Below are 21,945 nucleotides of genomic sequence, written 5' to 3'. Positions count from 1 at the left end.
TGTGTGGTGTGTGTGTGTGTGTGTGTGTGTGTGTGTGTGTGTGTGTGTGTGTGTGTGTGTGTGTGTGTGTGTGTGTGGTGTGTGTGTGTTTTGTGTGTGGTGTGTGGTGTGTGTGTGGTGTGTGTGAGTGTGTGTGTGGTGAGTGTGGGTGGTGTGTGAGTGTGTGTGTGTGTTTTGTGTGTGGTGTGTGTGTTTTGTGTGGTGTGTGTGTGTATGTGAGAGTGAGTGTGTGAGAGTGTGTGTGTGTGTATGTGAGAGTGAGTGTGTGAGAGTGTGTGTGTGTGTGTGTGAGTGTGTGTGTGTGTGTGTGTGTGTGGTGTGTGTGTTTTGTGTGTGAGTGTGTGTGTGGTGAGTGTGGGTGGTGTGTGAGTGTGTGTGTTTTGTGTGTGTGGTGTGTGTGTATGTGAGTGAGTGTGTGAGAGTGTGTGTGTGTGTGTGAGTGTGTGTGTGTGTTTGTGTGTAGGGTAGTGTTGGTGTGCGGGGATCGCTGGTCAGTGCGGGCTCGGTGGGCCGAAGGGCCTGTTTCCGAGCTGTATCTACAAAACTCAAAGCAAACACTGTTGGGCGCTGAGTTGGGATGAGTTGAGGCTTATCCAGATGGCCTTTCTTTATCAGCATCCAGCACAGAAGCAGACGTTGCTTGCTGGAATAATGAATGTAATTGTGGATGTTTGATCGAGCTCAGCTGCTCGCAGTTGTCGGATGTTTGTGGAGAAATAAATGGCTTTGGAGTTGATGTCGGGGTGGTTCATTTGCTGGCACAATGCCCTGTTCGGTGACTGCACCGATGAACGGCATCCAAGAGAGAGAGAGAGAGAGAGATTCAGGAGCAGGTTCTCTGCCTCAGAGGGCAGTGGAGGCCGGGTTCTCTGGATACTTTCAAGAGAGAGCTAGATAGGGCTCTTAAAAATAGCGGAGTCAGGGGATATGGGGAGAATGCAGGAACGGGGTACTGATTGTGGATGATCAGCCATGATCAGATTGAATGGCGGTGCTGGCTCGTAGGGCCGAATGGCCTACTCCTGCACCTATTGTCTGTTGTCATTTGTCCCAAACAGAACGATGACATTCTTACTAGCGGTGGCACAACAGCCATCTCTGTGTCCCGTGGGCGCCTCCTGCTGGAGATCTTGACGAGGCTGGAGGCATCACCCGTGTTCACACTCATACTGACCCTTGCTCCTCCCGGTGCCGGGGTCCGTCGAGCCTTTTCGGACCCCCGGCTGGGTTCCTGGTTCCGCGGTCCGTCGGGGCCCTTGGGTCCCCCAGGGCAGGTTCCCGAGTTTCCGTCGGGGCCTCCGGGTATGTTCCCAGTCCCGTCGTCTGCCGAGCCTTCCATTGGAAACTATCTTTGGGGCGTTTGAAATCGATGCTGACTCCGCCTCTTTGCTGTCCGTGCAGGTGAAGCAGATAATGGAGGAAGCGGTGACCAGGAAGTTCGTGCACGAGGACAGCAGCCATATTATCTCCTTCTGTGGTAAGTTCCCTGCGCCTTGTGTGGCCATTTCAGCGATTTTTTTGGCAAATAGCTCGGAATAAGGGAGGGCCTGGTGAAGGGACGGCCCAGCGGTAGAGTCACTACCTCACAGTTCGATCCCGACTACGGGTGCTGTCTGTACGGAGTTTGCACGTTCTCCCCGTGACCTGTGTGGGTTTTCTCTGAGATCTTCGGTTTCCTCCCACACTCCAAAGACGTGCAGGTTTGTCGGTAGATTGGCCTGGTGTACGTGTAAATCGTCCCTAGATCGTGTTAGTGTGCGGGGAATGCTGGTTGGTGCGGACTCGGTGGGCCGAAGGGCCTGTTTCCGCGCTGTATCACCAATCTAATAATAATAATAATGGATGGGATTTATATATAAGCGCCTTTCTAATACTCAAGGCGCTTTACATCGCATTATTCATTCACTCCTCAGTCACACTCGGTGGTGGTAAGCTACTTCTGTAGCCACAGCTGCCCTGGGGCAGACTGACGGAAGTGTGGCTGCCAATCTGCGCCTACGGCCCCTCCGGCCACCACCAATCACTCACACACACTCACACACATTCACACACAGGCAAAGGTGGGTGAAGTGTCTTGCCCAAGGACACAACGACAGTATGCACTCCAAGCGGGATTCGAACCGGCTACCTTCCGGTTGCCAGCCGAACACTTAGCCCATTGTGCCATCTGTCGTCCCAAAATATCTAGAATAAACTATGACCTTTCACCTTGCCGCCTGCTTCATCTTCCTTCTGTAGTTTAGTTCGGAGATCCAGAGCGCAGAGACAGGCCCTTCGGCCCACCGAGTCCGTGCCGACCAGCGACCCCCGCACACTAACACTATCCTACACCCACAAGGGGGAATTCACATTTACACCGAGCCAATTAACCCACGAACCTCTGCACGTCTTTGGAGTGTGGGAGGAAACCGGAAATCCCAGGGAAAACCCACACAGCTCACCAGGAGAACGGACAAACTCCACACAGGCAGCACCCGCAGTCAGGATCGAACCCGGGTCCCCGGCGCTGTGAGGCAGCAACTCCACCACCGTGCCGCCCCCCCTCGAGATAATTTTGCGGAGGTTGATGTACTGCCGATGGGAATATCTCGAACATCTCTATTTACTCAACAATCAATGAATAAGCTTCTGCCCGTCTGGCCTCCGCTTTAATTAAAGACGAGCGATATTGTAAGTGAAGGATGTGTACTCGAGTAGGCTGTTTCCCTCATACATCCTGTTTGTTAGAGGGCTCTACATATCCACCATCCCTTCCCTACCCTGCGATGCCTGGAGTTCCTTTTTTAGTTTAGTTCAGCGATTCAGCGCGGAAACAGGCCCTTCTGCCCACACCCACCCCCCATCTCCCTTCTCCTTATCGGACTCCACCATCTGTACGGGGAGGTTGGGCCGGAGAAGTCACTGTGGCGCAGCGGTAGAATTCAGCGCCAGAGGTTCGATCCCGACTACGGGTGCTGTCTGTACGGAGTTTGTACGTTCTTCCCGAGACCCGTGCGGGTTTGTAGGTTAATTTGGCTCGGTATAAATGTGAAAATCCTCCCTAGTGGGTGTCAGCGTGCGGGGGTCGCTGGTCGGAGCGGACCCGGTGGGCCGAAGGGCCTGTTTCCGTGCTGCGTCTCTAAACCAAACTTAAACCGGACTAAAAGGGGTTGGGCCGGGAACGGCAGTCGGCAGCCGCTGGTAGGTTGGCGGAGGCGAGAGGCGTGAGGGAGTTTGGGGAGCCGAGTCTCTTATCTGCGGCAGCTCAGGGCAGCGCAAACTGCTTATCCAGAGCTGTGGAGCCGGCGGTTGCCGCGGCAACGGAGCGGAAAGAGCTTCAGATAAATCCAAGAAGATTGCTCATCTAATTTCACTTGGAAATTCTCCTTTGCCTGTCGGGCCTGTTCATCAGATTGTTCCCCCAGGAATCATAACGCCTCTTCTTACTCATTCCTCTCGATGGTTCTCTGTTGCTTTTGCGATCACTTGCACGGCTCCATCCACGGCCGCAGGAAACCGCAGCCAATTGTGGACAGTTGCAGCCCAGACCGTCACGCAAACCAACCTCCCTTCCATCGACTCCATCTGCACCTCACTCTGCCTCGGCAAGGCCAGCAGCATCATCAAGGACCAGTCCTACCCCCGGCCATTCCCTCTTCTCCCCTCTCCCATCGGGCAAAAGGTACAGAAGTGGGAAAACAAACGCACACACCTCCAGATTCAGGGACAGTTTCTTCCCGGCTGTTATCAGGAAGTGAACCATCCTACCACAACCAGAGAGCGGTCCTGAACTACTATCTACCTCATTGGTGACCCTCGGACTATCCTTGATCGGACTTTGCTGGCTTTACCTTGCACTAAACCTTATTCCCTTATCCTGTATCTGTACACTGTGAGCGGCTCGATTGTAATCATGTATTGTCTTTCCACTGACTGGATAACACGCAACAAAAGCTTTTCACTGTACCTCGGTACACGTGACTGTAAACTGAACTGATCCAAACTGGTACGGTGCCTTGTCACATGTACCGAGGTACAGTGAAGTTCATTGTTGTACACAGTTCAGTACAAGCATCACTATAACACAAGCACTGAGATACATCTTAGATAATCATCTCCGGGCGGCACGGTGGCGCAGCGGTAGAGTTGCCGCCCCACGGCGCCAGAGACCCGGGCTCAATCCACACGCCGCCATCGTATCTGCCTCCACCACCACCAGCGCGTTCCAGGCACTCACCACCCTCGGCGTAAAGAAATACTCTCTCTCCCTCCCCCTCCCCTCTCACCCCTTCTTTCTGCCCCTCTCTCCCCGTTCTCTCCCCGCCCTCCCTCCCCCTCTCTCCTCACTCTCTAACCCCACTCTCTCCCTCCCTCTCCTCCCCCACTCTCTACCCCCCTCTCTCTACCCCTCTCTCTTCTCCCTCTCTCTCCCCCCATCTCTCACCTCCACTCTCTCCCTCTCTCCACCTCTCTCTCCCTCCCTCTGTCTCCCACCCCCCTCTCTCCCCTCCCCCCCCTCTCTCCCCTCCCCCCCTCTCTCCCCTCACCCCCCCCCTCCCCCAGCGGCGGTGGAAGCGTGCGTGCTGCACGGGCTGCGGCGAAGAGCAGCGGGCTTTCTCCGCAGCAACAAGATCGCCGCGCTCTTCATGAAGGTGGCGAAGAGTTTCCCGTTGGCCGAGAGGCTGTGCCGCAAGGTGCAGGAGCTGGAGCAGCTCATCGAGAGCAGGTACGGTGAGCGGTCGGCATAGCGGCGGCGGCCAGCCGGTTCAATCCCAAACACGGGCCACTGCGCACGTCAGCGGGCAGAGTTCGCACGTTCTCCCCGTGACCGCGTGGGTTTTCTCCGGGTGCTCCGGTTTCCCATTATATCCCAAAGACGTGCGGGTTCGTTGGTGAATTGTCCTTCTGTGAATAGGCCCCTGGTGTGTACGGTGAGAAAATGGGATCACATAGAACCTCAAATTCCCGAATTTCCAGTAGAGATTCCATTGCTGCCTTGGTGGGAGCCAGGGAGCACGAGTCTAAGACTAGTAGGGATGAGACGGGATCTTATTGAAACATATAAGGTTATTAAGGGTTTGGACACGCTAGAGGCAGGAAACATGTTCCCGGTGTTGGGGGAGTCCAGAACCAGGGGCCACAGTTTAAGAATAAGGGGTAAGCCATTTAGAACGGAGACGAGGAAACACTTTTTCACACAGAGAGTTGTGAGTCTGTGGAATTCTCTGCCTCAGAGGGCGGTGGAGGCCAGTTCTCTGGATGCTTTCAAGAGAGAGCTAGATAGGGCTCTAGATATGGGGAGAAGGCAGGAACGGGGTACTGATTGGGGATGATCAGCCATGATCTCATTGAATGGCGGTGCTGGCTCGAAGGGCCGAATGTCCTACTCCTGCACCTACTGTCTATTGTCTATTGTGAGGGGATAGATTTAAACAAGAACCTGAGGGGCCACTTCTTCACACATAGGGCAGTGGGTGTAAGGAACGAGCTGCCAGAGGAGGTAGTTGAGGCGGGGACTATAACATTTGGGCAGGGAGGTGAATCTGTGGAATTCTTCGCCACAGACGGCTGTAGAGGCCAAGTGAGTGGATATTTTTACTGCAGAGATAGATAGATTCCCGATCAGTACGGGTGTCGGGGGTTATGGGGAGAAGGCAGGAGAATGGGGTTAGACGGGAGAGATAGATCAGCCATGATTGAATGGTGGAGTAGACTAAACCCAAGTGATAGGGGCCATTCGGCCCATCAAGTCTACTCTGCCATTCAATCTATCTCCTACCTAACCCCATTCTCCTGCCTTCTCCCCATAACCCCTGACCCCCGCACTAATCAAGAATCTATCTATCCCTGCCTGAAGCATGTCCATTGACTTGGCCTCTTCACTGGACCTTGTGTAAGGGAGTGAATCTCTCAGCGTGTGTTGCACACGTGACCACAACGGCTCCGTTGACACCACGGGCTTGGCTCTCCCCCACAGGAAGGCCCAAGGGGCAACCCCGCAGGAGAGCGTGCGGAGACCCCAGAAGATGCCCAACCTGTCGGCTCAGACCCTCAAGCACCTGTGGATCCGCACCGCCCTCTTCGAGAAGGTCCTGGACAAGATCGTGCAGCACCTGGCCGAGAACTGCAGGTGAGGGAGGGCTGCACCCGCCCCCAGATCCATGCCTTGTCTTGCTTCTCTCCCATTGACTGAGAGTGAAGCCCCTCTACTCCATGCCAGCCCTTTCAGTGCAATATTACTCAAAAGTTAATGCTCCCCGTGTTCCCAATACTAATGTTCCCAATATTACTATTCCCAAGTTAATGCTCCCTGTGTTCCCAATATTACTCCTGTTAATGCTCCCTGTCCCCAATACTAATGTTCCCAATAGTACTATTCCCAAGTTAATGCTCCCTGTGTTCCCACTATTACTCCCAAGTTAATGCTCCCTGTCCCCAATACTAATGTTCCCAATATTACTATTCCCAAGTTAATGCTCCCTGTGTTCCCAATATTACTCCCAAGTTAATGCTCCCTGTGTTCCCAATACTAATGTTCCCAATATTACTCCCAAGTTAATGCTCTGTGTTCCCAATACCAATGTTCCCAATATTACTCCCAAGTTAATGCTCCGTGTTCCCAATACCAATGTTCCCAATATTACTCCCAAGTTAATGCTCTGTGTTCCCAATACCAATGTTCCCAATATTACTCCCAAGTTAATGTTCTGTGTTCCCAATACTAATGTTCCCAATATTACTCCCAAGTTAATGCTCCCTGTGTTCCCAATACTAATGTTCCCAATACTAATCTCCATCCCACCCCCTTCCAGATCTCCGACCAGTCTGACTGTCTCCGACTACATTTTATCTCTGTCTGCTTTGTTGTTCCCTTCTCCCAGCTAACAATGATCTATTCTACGTGTTCCTTGATCTCCATTCCCTTTGCCCTGATTTCACACCCTGCACATCCTTATCTATGTACCTCCCTCTCCCCCGACATCAGTCTGAAGAAGGGCCTCGACCCGAAACGTCACCCATCCCTTCTCTGCAGTGATGCTGCCTGACCCGTTGAGTTACCCCAGCACCATGCATTGTTTGCCAGGCTGGGCCCTGCCCCCGCCTCTCATCCACCCCCCCCCCCCCCCCCCCCCCACCCACCACAATCAGCCTGAAGAAGGGTCCCAACCCGAAAAACATCAGCTATCCATGAACAGACACAAAAAGCTGGAGTAACTCAGCAGGTCAGGCAAATTCTCGGGAGAAAAGGGTGACGTTTCGGGTCGAGACCCTTCTTCAGACTTGACCCGAAACGTCACCCAGAGATGCTGCCTGACCCGCTGAGTTATTCCGGCCTTTTGTGTCTGTCGTCGGTTTAAACCAGCACCTGCAGTTCCTTCCGACCCACGTCAGTAGTCCGCGTTCCCCGGAGACGCTCCCTGTCCCGCTGAGTTACGCCAACGTTACGCGTCGATCTTCCGCTAATTTTCGTCAATGTCTTTTTCTTCCTCTCCTCAGTAAATATTACGAGAAGGAGGCTCTGCTGATGGATCCTGTCGACGGGCCGATCCTGGGCTCCCTGTTGGGTGAGCTCTCTTTCATTGTACACCTGCCATACGGTACGATACAACTTTATTAATCCCAGGAGGGAAATTGATCGGCCAGCAGTCATAAAAAAACACAAAATACATGAAACATCAGAATCAGAATCACACTTTATTCGCCAAGTATGTTTTGCAACACATACGAGGAATTTCACTGGCCAGGTCAGTCATACAGTTAAGTAAGTAAGTACGTTTATTGGCCAAGTATTCACATACAAGGAATTTGCCTTGGTGCTCTTCCCGCAAGTGACAACATGACATATAGTGACAGTTACGAATGACTCGGAAAACACTAAACATTAATACAAATACATCGATAAATGCTCCTGAACACATCGTCACTGATGTAACCTGGGGTCATTGGGTGTTTCGGGTCTTTCAACATCAGACACCCTCACCCAGGCGACCCAGCCGTGGTTGATCAAGCCACGACGTGCTCCGGTGGCATTCGCTCCTCCCCATGGACCTCCTCTCCTGATCTCGAGGCCTTCTCCGCTGCCTCTGTGGTGTTCGTGATGGCTCTTCTCCTCGCCACTCCGTTGATGCCCAGTGCACTCGAGGCTTTGTAAAGCGATTGCCCTGCAAAACCACTGCAGCCAACCTCGATGGGCGTACACCTCGCCTTCCAGCCCTGCTTGCGGCAGTCTATGACCAGCTCTTCATACTTGGCCATCTTCCTCTCGTGGGCCTCCTCCAGACGGTCCTCCCACAGCACTGTCAGTTCCAACAAGACGATGTTTTTCGTCGCCTCTGAGACCAGGAGGATATCTGGCCTCAGGGTGGTTGTGACAATGATAAAACACCATTGATGAAGCATGTGAACCAATAAAATACCAGATCAAAGGGAGGCTACAGATTTAAAAGCAACAGATCACTCAAAAACACATTTTAACATGAACATCCACCACAGTGACTCCTCCACATTCCCCACTGTGATGGAAGGCCAAATAAAAAGTTCAAGTTCCACTCCGTTGCGTACGACATTGCATCGCTATAGGATGTTTAAGAAGGAACTGCAGATGCTGGAAAATCGAAGGTAGACAAAAATGCTGGAGAACAATCTCCAGCTAACAATCATCTATTCTACATGTTCCTTGATATCCATTCCCTTTGCCCTGTTTTCACACCTTGCACTTCCTTATCTATGTACCTCCCTCTCGCCCGACATCAGTCTGAAGAAGGGTCTCGACCCGAAACGTCACCCATTCCTTCCCTGTTTTCACACGTTGCACGGCCCGAAACGTTGCCTATTTCCTTCGCTCCATAGATGCTGCTGCACCCGCTGAGTTTCTCCAGCATTTTTGTGCACCGCCGCTATAGGATCTTTGAGATAGACTAAGACTGACTCCCCTCGGCCCCCCACCCTCCTTAATCTTTGCACCCCCCCCCCCAATCCTTTCCACTCGATACTTTAATTTCACGTTTCATGTACCTTGTGTGATTTACGACTGTTGGCAGATCAACCTCCCTCCTGGGATCAATAAAGTCCTGTCGTGAACTAAACCCAACCAAGCCAGAGTGATAGTTTACATTCACGTGTGCCGAGATACAGTGAAAGTAAGTCAGTAAGTAATTTTTATTTTATATAGCACTTTTAAATCAAATCATGTCGATGCCAAAGTGCTTCTCACAGAGAAAATAAATTAGATTTCCATACATCCATATAAAATAAAAAATGAAAAAAAGACACAATTACAATGTAGGATTCAACATGAACGTCCCCACCCCCCCCATCCGAGGAAAGGCACCAAAAACTGCAGTCCTCCACCTCCTCTGCGTCCACCCAAGGTCGGGGCCTATTTGAGGCCTCCGCAGCCAGTCGCCGCAACAGCGGCCTGATGTTATAGGCCCTCCTGCCGGGAAGATTCTTCACAGAGAAAAACATCTTTCACACAGAGAGTGGTGAATCTCTGGAGCTCTCTGCCACAGAAGGTAGTTGAGGCCACAATGTCGGGACGACAGATGGCACAATGGGCTAGGTGTTCGGCTGGCAACCGGAAGCTAGCCGGTTCGAATCCCGCTTGGAGTGCATACTGTCGTTGTGTCCTTGGGCAAGACACTTCACCCACCTTTGCCTGTGTGTGAATGTGTGTGAGTGATTGGTGGTGGTCGGAGGGGCCGTAGGCGCAGATTGGCAGCCACGCTTCCGTCAGTCTGCCCCAGGGCAGCTGTGGCTACAGAAGTAGCTTACCACCACCGAGTGTGACTGAGGAGTGAATGAATAATGCGATGTAAAGCGCCTTGAGTATTAGAAAGGCGCTATATAAATCCCATCCATTACAGTTCATTGGCTATATTTAAGAGGGAGTTAGATGTGACCCTTGTGGCCAAAGGGATCAGGGGGTATGGAGAGAAGGCAGGTACAGGATACTGAGTTGGATGATCAGCCATGATCATATTGAATGGCGGTGCAGGCTCGAATGGCCTCTACTCCTGGACCTAATTTCTATGTTTCTATGAAGATGGAACGGCGGAGTCGGGCGAACAGTCCTCAGCGGCTTGGAAATGTCTGGAGCGGCCTGGAAAGGCTTTGTTTTGCGCACAACCCGGTAAAATCCCGCGGCAGACCTCACCGAGGCGGTACACAAGAATCGCCACGTTTCTGGCTCCGAAAAAGTTGCAAAAGTCTGCACTCCCACGGCCCCCCCTCTCTCTCCATCGGGCCCCCCTCTCTCGACCACTGACTCTCCCCACTCTCTCTCTCTCTCCCCCACCCCCCCTCCAGTCGGGCCCTGCGCGCTCGAATACACCAAGATGAAGACTGCCGACCATTTCTGGACCGACCCGTCAGCCGACGAGCTGGTGCAACGGCATCGCATCCACAGCGCCCACTGTCGACAGGACTCACCCACCAAGCGACCCGCACTCTGTGTGAGTCCACTCTCCCCCTCTCCCCCCTCCTCTCCCCCCCTCCCCCTCCCTCCTCCCACCTCCCTCTCTCCCTCCCCCTGTCTCCCCCCCCCCTCTCTCTCCCTCCCTCTCTCTCTCTCTCCCTCTCTCCCTCTCTCCCTCTCTCTCTCCCTCCCCCCCTCTCTCCCTCCCCCCCTCTCTCTCCCCCCTCCCTCCCTCCCCCCTCCCTCTCTCCCCCCCTCTCTCTCTCTCTCCCCCCTCCCCCTCCCTCTTGCCACCACCACCAGCAGCAGCAGCAGTGAGTCCACTGATGGGTGGAACCAGGGTGAAGATGCTGCTCCACAGGCCGTTGCGGGAACAGCTCTATCCGAGACCGCACGATATTGCAAAGAGTTGTGGACACAGCCCAGACTTTTAGACTGAGAGATACAGCGGGGAAACAGGCCCTTCGGCCCACCTAGTCCGTGCCGACCAGCGATCCCCGTACACTAACACTATCCTACACACTAGAGATAATTTACAATTTTACCGAAACCAATTAACTGACAAAACCTGTACGCCTTTGGAGTGTTGGAGGAAAGCGGAGCGCCCTGTTTCCGCGCTGGATGTCTAAATCCCTTTAGTTAAAAAACGGGGGTGGCGCAGCGGCAGAGTTGCTGCCTCACAGCGCCAGAGACCCGGGTTCGATCCTGAACACGGGTGCTGCCTGTACAGAGTTTATACGTTCTCCCTGTGACCTGCGTGGGTTTTCACCGAGATCTTCGGATTCCTCCCACACCCCAAAGACCTGTAGGTTTGTAGGTTAAATGGCTTGGTGTAAAATGTAAAAAATTGTTGCTAATGTGTGTGTGTGCGCAGGATAGTGTTAGTGTGCGGGGATCGCTGGTGGGCGCGGACTCGGCGGGCCAAAGGGCCTGTTTCCGCGCCGTACCTGTACGTCCTCTCCTTGCATTCGTCCGCTGAGCTGATGCCTGCGTTACTTTCCAGATTCAGAAGAGGCATTCGAGCGGCAGCATGGACGATCGCCTCTCCCTCTCCGCGCGCGACTACGTGGAGTCCCTGCACCAGAACTCCCGAGCCACCCTGCTCTACGGCAAGAACAACGTCCTGGTTCAGCCGGTGAGTCGCCGCCCCGGCCGCACCGGCGAACTTCGCCGGCACAACCGCTGACCGGACCGGCCAGACGCGCTCAGTCTCTCACCCAGAGTAGGGGCGGCTAGTCTCGTAGTTTTAGAAATACAGCGCAGAAACAGGTCTCGCGCCCCACCGTGTCCGAGCCGACCGGCTATCCCCGCACCGACCAGCGATCCCCGCACATCAGCACTATCCTACACACACTAGGGACAATTTACATTTATACCAAGTTCAAGTTCTTGCCGATTAGCTTACAAACCTGTACATCTTTGGAGGTGGACAAAAATGCTGGAGAAACTCAGCGGGTGAGGCAGCATTTTTGTCTCCCTTCGATTTTTCCAGCATCTGCAGTTCTTCCTTAAACAACTGTACATCTTTAGAAGGTACACAAAATTGCTGGGGAAACTCAGCGGGTGCAGCAGCATCTATGGAGCGAAGGAAATAGGCGACGTTTCGGGCCGAAACCCTTCTTCAGACTGATGGGGGGTGGGGGTGGGGAGAAAGAAGGAAAAGGGGAGGAGGAGGAGGAGCCCGAGGGCGGGCGGATGGGAGGGTGGGAGGAGACAGCTAGAGGGTTAAGGAAGGGGAGGAGACAGCAAGGGCTAGCAAAATTGGGAGAATTCAATGTTAATGCCATACGGACGCAAGGTCCCCAGACGGAATATGAGGTGCTGTTCCTCCAATTTCCGCTGTTGCTCACTCTGGCAATGGAGGAGACCCAGGACAGAGAGGTCGGATTGGGAATGGGAGGGGGAGTTAAAGTGCTGAGCCACCGGGAGTTCAGGTAGGTTATTGCGGACTGAGCGGAGGTGTTCGGCGAAACGATCGCCCAACCTACGCTTGGTCTCCCCGATATAAATCAGCTGACATCTAGAGCAGCGGATGCAGTAGATTTAATAAAAAATTCCTGGCCTACCTTACCTCCAATTGTACATCTTTAGAGTTTAGTTTAGTTTAGTTTGGAGATACAGCACAGAAATAGGCCCTTCTGCCCACCGAGTCTGCCATGGACAGCCCTCTCCCATCAGGCAAAAGGGACAAAAGTGTGTAGACGCACAGCTCCAGATTCAGGGACAGTTTCTTCCCGGCTGTTATCAGGCAACTGAGCCATCCTACCACAAACCAGAGAGCAGTCCTGAACTACTATCTACCTCATTGGAGACCCTCGGACTATCCTCGATTGGACTTTACCTTGTACTGAAAGTTATTGCCCTTTATCATGTATCTGTACACTGTGGACGGCCCGATTGTAATCACGTGTTGTCAATCCGCTGACTGGTCAGCACGCAACAAAAGAGTTTTTCACTGTACCTCGGTACACGTGACAATAAACTAAACAGAACCAGGCCCATCGTGGTTGTGTGGCCATTCCTTCAGCAACCTGGCACCCAAAATTCTAGAACCTTCCGTAACCCCACTTGCCTTGCTTTTAGAAACATAGAAAATAGGTGCAGGAGCAGGCCATTCGGCCCTTTGAGCTGATCATGGCTGATCATTCAAAATCAATACCCCGTTCCTGCTTGCTCCCCATATCCCTTAATTGTGTTAGCCCCAATAGCCCTGTCCCACGGTACGGGTTCATTCCAAGAGTTCTCCCGAGTTTGCCCTGATTCGAACTCGGAGATTTACGGTAATGGCCGCTCGTCGGTACTCGGGGCTCTCGTGGACATTGTTCACATGTTGAAAAATCTTCACGAGTCTTCCCGTGCTTACCTGCCGTTAGCGAGTCTTCCCGAGTACCTGCAGTTAGCGTTACGAGCCGCTAAGAGACATCCCCGAGCTCCGACGTACCCGCTACGTTCATTCTCCGTGCTTACCACGAGTTTGATTTTTTTTAAACTCGGGAGAGCTCTTGGAATGAACTCGTACCGTGGGACAGGGCTTTAAGAATTAAATCTCTCTTGAATACATCTTCCTCAGAAGGATGACATGGAGCCTATCCCAGGTTACCTCTCGCTCCACCAGACAGCCGACACCATGACACTGAAGTGGACGCCCAACCAGCTGATGAACGGCTCCGTGGGAGACCTGGACTATGAGAAGAGGTAACTGCCCTGTACCTGCCCCGAGCAGCGCACCTGGGGCCTGCACCTACATCACACACACCTCCTACAAACACATGCCCTCGGCACAGGGACTCAGAGATACACACACACACACACGGACACACACACACACCCACACACAGATACAAACAGAGAGACAAACAGACACGACGCGCGCACACACACACACACACCCCCACACACACCCCCACACACACACACACACACACACACACACCCACACACACACACACACAGATACAAGCAGAGAGACAAACAGACACGCCGCGCGCACACACACACACACAATAGGTGCAGGAGGCCCTTCGAGCTAGCACCGCCATTCAATGTGATCATGCCTGATCATCCACAATCGGTACCCCGTTCCTGCCTTCTCCCCATATCCCCTGACTCCGCTATCTTTAAGAGCCCTATCTAGCTCTCTCTTGAAAGCATCCAGAGAAGCGGCCTCCACCGCCCTCTGAGGCAGAGAATTCCACAGACTCACAACTCTCTGTGAGAAAAAGTGTTTCCTCGTCTCCGTTCTAAATGGCTTACTCCTTATTCTTAAACTGTGGCCCCTGGTTCTGGACTCCCCCCAACATCGGGAACATGTTTCCTGCCGCTAGTGTGTCCAAACCCTTAATAATCTTACATGTTTCAATAAGATAGCCTCTCATCCTTCTAAACTCCAGAGTGTACAAGCCCAGCAGCTCCATTCTCTCAGCGTATGACAGTCTGCAAGATGTATTCAAGAGACACACACATGCATGCGCGCGCGCACCCACACACACACACACACACACACACACACACACACACACACACACACACACACACACACACACACACACACACACGGACACACACACACACACGGACACACACACACACACACACACACCACACACACGGACACACACACGGACACACACACACACACACACGGACACACACACACACACACACACACACACACACACACGGACACACACACACACACACGGACACACACACACACACGGACACACACACACACACACACACACTCACACACACACACACACACACACGGACACACACACACACACACACGGACACACGCACGGACACACACACACACACACGGACATACACACACACACACACACACACACACACATACACGGACACACACGGACGGACACACACACACACACACACACACACACTCACTCTCACACACACACACTCACTCTCACACACACACACACTCACTCTCACACACACACACACACACGGACACACACACACACACACGGACACACACACACGGACACACACACACACACACACACACACGGACACACACACACACACACACACACACACGGACACACACACACACACACACACACACACACGGACACACACACACACACACACACACACTCACTCTCACACACATACACACACACACACACACACACGGACACACACACACACACGCACACACACGCACACACACACACACACGGACACATTTTGCACTTTGTTTAGTCTGACTGCAGCGACTAGTTGCCTGGGTTGTGCCACCTTGGAAGTGGTTGCCTACATGTGATGTGACTTTGTTTTGCAGCATTTACTGGGACTATGCGATGACCATTCTCCTGGCCGAGATCGTTTACCTTCACTGTCACCAGCAGAGTAAGAAACCAACAATTCCTTCTTTGAATTTTGTACCGTTAGATGACTCTCTTCTGATCTGATCTACGAGTTCCATTGAGCCACGAACCAAAGGTATTGTGGTCTAGTTTAGAGATACAGGCCCTTCGGCCCACCGTGTCCACGCCGACCATCGATCACCCCTCTTTACACTAGCTCCATGTTAACCCACTTTGGCATCCACTCCCTACACACGAGGGGGGCAATTAAACCCAGGCGGGGCATGGGGAGAACGTGCAAACTCCGCACAGAGAGCACCCGTGGTGAGGATCGAACCTGGGTCTCTGGTGCTGTTAGGCAGCAACTCTACCACTGCTCCACTGTCACCCATCCATGTCCCCCAGAGATGCCGCCTGACCCGCTGAGTTACTCCAGCACTCTGTGTCCCTTTTATTAATAATAATAATAATGGATGGGATTTATATAGCGCCTTTCTAATACTCAAGGCGCTTTACATCGCATTATTCATTCACTCCTCAGTCACACTCGGTGGTGGTAAGTTACTTCTGTAGCCACAGCTGCCCTGGGACAGACTGACGGAAACGTGGCTGCCAATCTGCGCCTACGGCCCTTCCGACCACCACCAATCACTCACACATATTCACACACAGGCAAAGGTGGGTGAAGTGTCTTGCCCAAGGACACAACGACAGTATGCACTCCAAGCGGGATTCGAACCGGCTACCTTCCGATCGCCAGCCGAACACTTAGCCCATTGTGCCATCTGTCGTCCCGACAAGAAGGATACAAGAAGGATAGTCATGGAAACCCTCGTTAAAGTATCCTCGGGAAAATAACCCGAATCTGGTGCTGTTTTTAAGTCAAATCTCTCAAATTGATCAATATTTGCGGTTTTATAAGATGGCTTGTCGCACTCCTCTGGATGTTTGTGAAACGTGAAGGGCTTGTTGGAGGACAAGGATAAGGAACATTCTAAGACCATTCAGAGCTCCCATTGAGAGACAAGGACATGGACCATTGGGACATGGACCATTTAGAGCACCATTTTGAGATGCAGATTTGGACCATTGACCATTGAGAACACGGGCCATTGAGACCATGGGCCATTGAGAATGGACCATTGGCCATTGAGAACATGGGCCATTGGCCATTGAGACCATGGGCCATTGGCTATTGAGACCATTGGCCATTGAGAACATGGGCCATTGGCCATTGAGAACATGGGCCATTGAGACCATGGGCCATTGGCTATTGAGACCATTGGCCATTGAGAACATGGGCCATTGAGACCATGGGCCATTGGCTATTGAGACCATTGGCCATTGAGAGCATGGGCCATTGAGACCATGGGCCATTGGCTATTGAGAACATGGGCCATTGAGAACATGGGCCATTGGCCATTGAGAACATGGGCCATTGAGACCATGGGCCATTGGCTATTGAGACCATTGGCCATTGAGAACATGGGCCATTGAGAACATGGGCCATTTAGAGCACTAGTCAGTGATGAGGACATGGGCCATTGAGAACACGGGCCATTAAGAACACGGGCCATTGAGAACATGGGCCATTGAGACCTTGGGCCATTTAGAGCACTAGTCAGAGACGTGGACATGGACCATTGAGAGACCACCATAGTAGTGTCCCCGGGACATGAGCACACTGGCATTGGCAACATTTCCTGCCCCTTCCCCACTTCACAAGGCTCTGAACCACTGCAACACAAGTAGTGGGAAGACACCACTTTACTCGTAAGAGACAAAGAAGCAGAATCAGGCCATTCAGCCCATCGAGTCTTCCCCACCGCTCGATCATGGCTGATGTATCTTTCCGTCTCAACCCCATTCTCCTGCCTTCTCCCCGTGAAGGTTGTGGCCGTCCGGCGGCTGTAAGTGAGTTGATGTCTGTTGTTGCCCCACAGTCGACAGTGGCGGGACCGTGGTCCTGGTGAGTCAAGATGGCATCCAGCGGCCACCGCTGCGCTTCCCGAAGGGCGGGCACCTGCTGGCCTTCCTCTCCTGCATGGAGAATGGCCTCTTGCCGCGAGGGCAGCTCGACCCCCCGCTCTGGTCCCAGCGAGGAAAGGTAAGGCACCCTTCCTCACCCCGCCCGATCACCCTCACCGGAACAAACGCAGGAAACACTCGGCGGGTCAGGCAGCATCTGCGGAAGGAGACACTGAGCTTGAGTTTAGTCCGTTGTCACATGTAGCGAGGTACAGTGAAAAGCTTTTGTTGCGTGCTGACCAGTCAGCAGAATGACAAGACATGATTACAATCGTGCCCAATAACAGTGTACATATACATAGAAACATGGACAATAGGTGCAGCAGGAGGCCATTCGGCCCTTCGAGCCAGCACCGCCATTCATTGTGATCATGGCTGATCATCCCCAATCAATAACCCGTGCCTGCCTTCTCCCCATATCCATTGACTCCACTAGCCCCTGGAGCTCTATCTAACTCTCTCTTAAATTCATCCTGTGTATTAGCCTCCACTGCCTTCCGTGGCAGAGAATTCCACAAATTCACAACTCTCTGGATGAAAAGATTTCTTATCATCTCAGTTTTAAATGGCCTCCCCTTTATTCTTAGACCGTGGCCCCTGGTTCTGGACTCCACCCCCAACATTGGGAACTTTTTTTTTCCTGATCCAGCTTGTCCAGTCCTTTTATGATTCTATACGTTTCTTTAAGACATGATACAGGAAATAACATGAGTGACGTTTAGTGCAAGGATAAACTCCAGTCAAAGATATTGCAGGCGGCCAGTCCTGAACTACTATCTACCTCATTGGAGACCCGCGGACTATCTTTGATCGGACTTTATCTTGCACGAGACGTTATTCATGTTTTTCCCAATAAAGGGGATCTCTTCACTGTGGGCGGCTCAATTGTAATCATGTCTTGTCTTCCCACTGACTGGTTGGCAGGCAGAGCCCGATGAGTGATAGGTGGAGAAGCAAAGAACTGCAGATGCCTTTTTACAAAATGCTGGATAACTCAAGCAGCATCGCTAGAATTTAGATGATTGAGGGGGGGATCTTGTAGAAACTTACAAAATTCTTAAGGGGTTGGACAGGCTAGATGCAGGAAGATTGTTCCCGATGTTGGGGAAGTCCAGGACAAGGGGTCACAGTTTAAGGATAAGGGGGAAGTATTTTAGGACCGAGATGAGGAAAACATTTTTCACACAGAGAGTGGTGAATCTGTGGAACTCTCTGCCACAGAAGGTAGTTGAGGCCAGTTCATTGGCTATATTTAAGAGGGCGTTAGATGTGGCCCTTGTGGCTAAAGGGATCAGGGGGTATGGAGAGAAGGCAGGTACAGGATACTGAGTTGGATGATCAGCCATGATCATATTGAATGGCGGTGCAGGCTCGAAGGGCCGAATGGCCTACTCCTGCACCTATTTTCTATGTTTCTATGAGAACACCGATCGATGACTTTTATGGTCAGGACCCTTTCTTCTGACTCAAAACGTCACCCATCCATGTTCTCCAGAGATGCTGCCTGACCCGCTGCGTTACTCCAGCATTTTGTGTCCATCTCTGGTGTAAACCAGCATCTGCAGTTCCTCCTACACATTTTTTTAAAACCTGGTTGAGTTATTTAGTTTAGTTTAGAGAAACAGCATGGAAACAGGCCCTTCGGCCCACCGAGTCCGTGCCGACCAGCGATCCCTGCACACTAACACTTTCCTACACACACTGGGGACAATTTACATTTACACCTACGAACCCGCACGTCTTTGGAGTGTGGGGGGAACCGGAGCATCCGGAGAAAACCCACGCAGGTCACGGGGAGAACGTGCAAACTCCGTACAGACAGCACCCGTGGTCGGGATTGAACCCGGGTCTCCGGCGCTGTGAGGCAGCAGCTCTACCCGCTGCGCCACCGTGCCGCCCCTGGTTGGCCCCGCTCCACCTCCCTGTTGGTTTGGTTCCAGGGCAAGGTCTTCCCGAAGCTGCGGAAACGGAGTCCCCCGGGATCGGCGGAGTCGAGCTCGGACAAGGAGGAGGAGGAGGCTACGGACTACGTCTTCCGGCTCATCTTCCCCGGCACCAACCCCGACATCGGTGAGTGTCCCTCAAAAACCGTTCACCAGTGCAGAGGATAGGCGCGCAATGCTGGCCTAGCTCGACGGGACGGGGGCGTCTCTGGAGAGAAGGAACGGGTGGCGTTTCCGGTCGAGACCCTTCTTCAGTTTGCCAATACAGAGTCTGGGTGATGTGTGTGAGTGGGACTTGGAGGCTGGTAAACAGCGGCGCAGCGGTAGAGTTGCTGCCTCACAGCGCCAGGGACCCGGGTCTGTACGGGGTTTGCACGTTCTCCCCGTGGGTTTCCTCCCGCACTCCAAAGACGTGCGGGTTTGTAGGTTAATCGGCTTGGTGCAAGTGTAATATTGCCCCTAGTGTGTGTAGGATAGTGTTAATGTGCGCGGATCGCTGGTCGGTGCGGACTCGGTGGGCCGAATGGCCTGTTTCCGCGCTGTATCTCTGAGCTAAATTAGAATCAACTATGACCTTTCACCTTGTCACCTGCACCCTCTTCCTAGTTTAGTTTTGTTTAATTTAGTTTAGTTTAGAGATACAGCGAGGAAACAGGCCCTTCGGCCCACGGAGTCCGTGCCGACCAGCGATCCCCGCACACTAACACACACACTGGGGACAATTGTTTTGCACGTACACCAAGCTAATTAAGCGACGAACCTGCATGTCTTTGGAGTGTGGGAGGAATGCGAAGATCTCGGAGAAAACCCACGGGGAGAACGTGCAAACTCCGTACAGACAGCACCCGTGGTCGGGATCGAACCCGGGTCTCCGGCGCTGTGAGGCAGCGACGCTACCGCTGCGCCCCCGTGCCTTGCTCCCCCCGGAGACTGATGGTGTGTGCTTTGGTTCCCCCCTCTGCCTGCAGCCCCCCAGGACCTGATGGACATTCCGGGAGGAGGGATCCCCCTCATGTGGCAGCCCAGCGGCCGCAAGTCGTCGTGCTCCTCCTGCTCGCAGGGCGGCTCGTCGGACGGAGGGGCCTCCAACGGCTGCAATCACGAGAGGTAGGGTCCTCTCTCACCCCCTCCACCCTCACCCCGACCCTGGCACAGTGAAGTACCATCGCTTCACACACCATGCATCACTCAGTACCAACAGCGCGAGAATAGCAGATTGCAGGAGGATGAGGGGCGATCTTATACCGAGGTTCAGTGTGTATTCAAGAGAGAGTTAAGGGCCTGTCCCACTTGAACGATTTTGAACGTTTCAAACTCCAGCGGCGACAAAAAAAAAAGTTGCGACACATGAGGAAACATCATCAAGCCGCGACATTTTCGGTGACCTGAAACATCGAAGGTAGACGAAAAATGCTGGAGAAACTCAGCGGGTGAGACATGCGAGGATTGCACGAGGCTGCCTCACCCGCTGAGTTTCTCCAGCGTTTTTGTCTTACCTTCTGCGAACGCGTGATTTGATGCCTGCCTGCCATCCGGGGCGGGATCCACGTGTACACGTGATAGACGTGGCCCGCCACCCGCTCACAGACGTGTGTCCCGGCCCCGATGCAGAACGAGGTTGCCCACCCCTGGCTTACACTGACAAACAAAGCCCCAATGCTGAATGCCTCTTTGATGTGACGTTGATCTGACCTTTTCTCCATTTCTCCCTGACCAGGGCACCTCTGAAGATGCTTTGTGACAACATGAAGTACCAGATCCTGTCCAGGGCCTTCTACGGATGTAAGTACCGTATCCTTCCACCTCCGTGAGACGGGGAGCCTGTTGCCACCATTTGGTACATTGGCCTTCATCAGCCAGAGTATTGAGTAGGGACACAAAAAAGCTGGAGAAACTCAGCGGGTGCAGCAGCATCTATGGAGCGAAGGAAATAGGCAACGTTTCGGGACGAAACCCTTTCGGGTTTCGGCCCGAAACGTCGCCTATTTCCTTCCCGAAACGTCGCCTATTTCCTTCGCTCCATAGATGCTGCTGCACCCGCTGACTCCATGGGGGGCAGTGTTAGCTGTGAGGAGGATGCTAGGAGACTGCAAGGTGACTTGGATAGGCTGGGTGAGTGGGCAAATGTTTGGCAGATGCAGTATAATGTGGATAAATGTGAGGTTATCCATTTTGGTGGAAAAAACAGGAAAGCAGACTATTATCTAAATGGTGGCCGACTAGGAAAAGGGGAGATGCAGCGAGACCTGGGTGTCATGGTACACCAGTCATTGAAAGTGGGCATGCAGGTGCAGCAGGCAGTGAAGAAAGCGAATGGTATGTTAGCTTTCATAGCAAAAGGATTTGAGTATAGGAGCAGGGAGGTTCTACTGCAGTTGTACAGGGTCTTGGTGAGACCACACCTGGAGTATTGCGTACAGTTTTGGTCTCCAAATCTGAGGAAGGACATTATTGCCATAGAGGGAGTGCAGAGAAGGTTCACCAGACTGATTCCTGGGATGTCAGGACTGTCTTATGAAGAAAGACTGGATAGACTTGGTTTATACTCTCTAGAATTTAGGAGATTGAGAGGGGATCTTATAGAAACTTACAAAATTCTTAAGGGGTTGGACAGGCTAGATGCAGGAAGATTGCTCCCGATGTTGGGGAAGTCCAGGACAAGGACAAGGGGTCACAGCTTAAGGATAAGGGGGAAATCCTTTAAAACCGAGATGAGAAGAACTTTTTTCACACAGAGAGT

General features: G+C 52.7%; 1 protein-coding gene across 1 annotated transcript in view; it reads left to right on the top strand.

The window, feature by feature from the left end:
* Positions 1 to 21,945, top strand: part of sgsm1 (small G protein signaling modulator 1) — a 45,313-nt gene that overhangs the window by 9,167 nt on the left and 14,201 nt on the right. The window contains exons 3-14 of the mRNA XM_033043063.1: positions 1,402 to 1,477; positions 4,543 to 4,705; positions 5,957 to 6,109; positions 7,477 to 7,544; positions 10,288 to 10,433; positions 11,400 to 11,531; positions 13,467 to 13,591; positions 15,210 to 15,277; positions 17,178 to 17,341; positions 19,203 to 19,332; positions 20,174 to 20,312; positions 20,923 to 20,987. Of these exons, the coding sequence (XP_032898954.1) occupies positions 1,402 to 1,477; positions 4,543 to 4,705; positions 5,957 to 6,109; positions 7,477 to 7,544; positions 10,288 to 10,433; positions 11,400 to 11,531; positions 13,467 to 13,591; positions 15,210 to 15,277; positions 17,178 to 17,341; positions 19,203 to 19,332; positions 20,174 to 20,312; positions 20,923 to 20,987 (1,429 nt within the window). The remainder of the gene's footprint in view (positions 1 to 1,401; positions 1,478 to 4,542; positions 4,706 to 5,956; positions 6,110 to 7,476; positions 7,545 to 10,287; positions 10,434 to 11,399; positions 11,532 to 13,466; positions 13,592 to 15,209; positions 15,278 to 17,177; positions 17,342 to 19,202; positions 19,333 to 20,173; positions 20,313 to 20,922; positions 20,988 to 21,945) is intronic.

This window comes from Amblyraja radiata, chromosome 25 (assembly GCF_010909765.2).
Source record: "Amblyraja radiata isolate CabotCenter1 chromosome 25, sAmbRad1.1.pri, whole genome shotgun sequence".
NCBI lineage: Eukaryota > Metazoa > Chordata > Chondrichthyes > Rajiformes > Rajidae > Amblyraja > Amblyraja radiata.
This window is presented reverse-complemented; position numbering and strand designations above follow the sequence as displayed.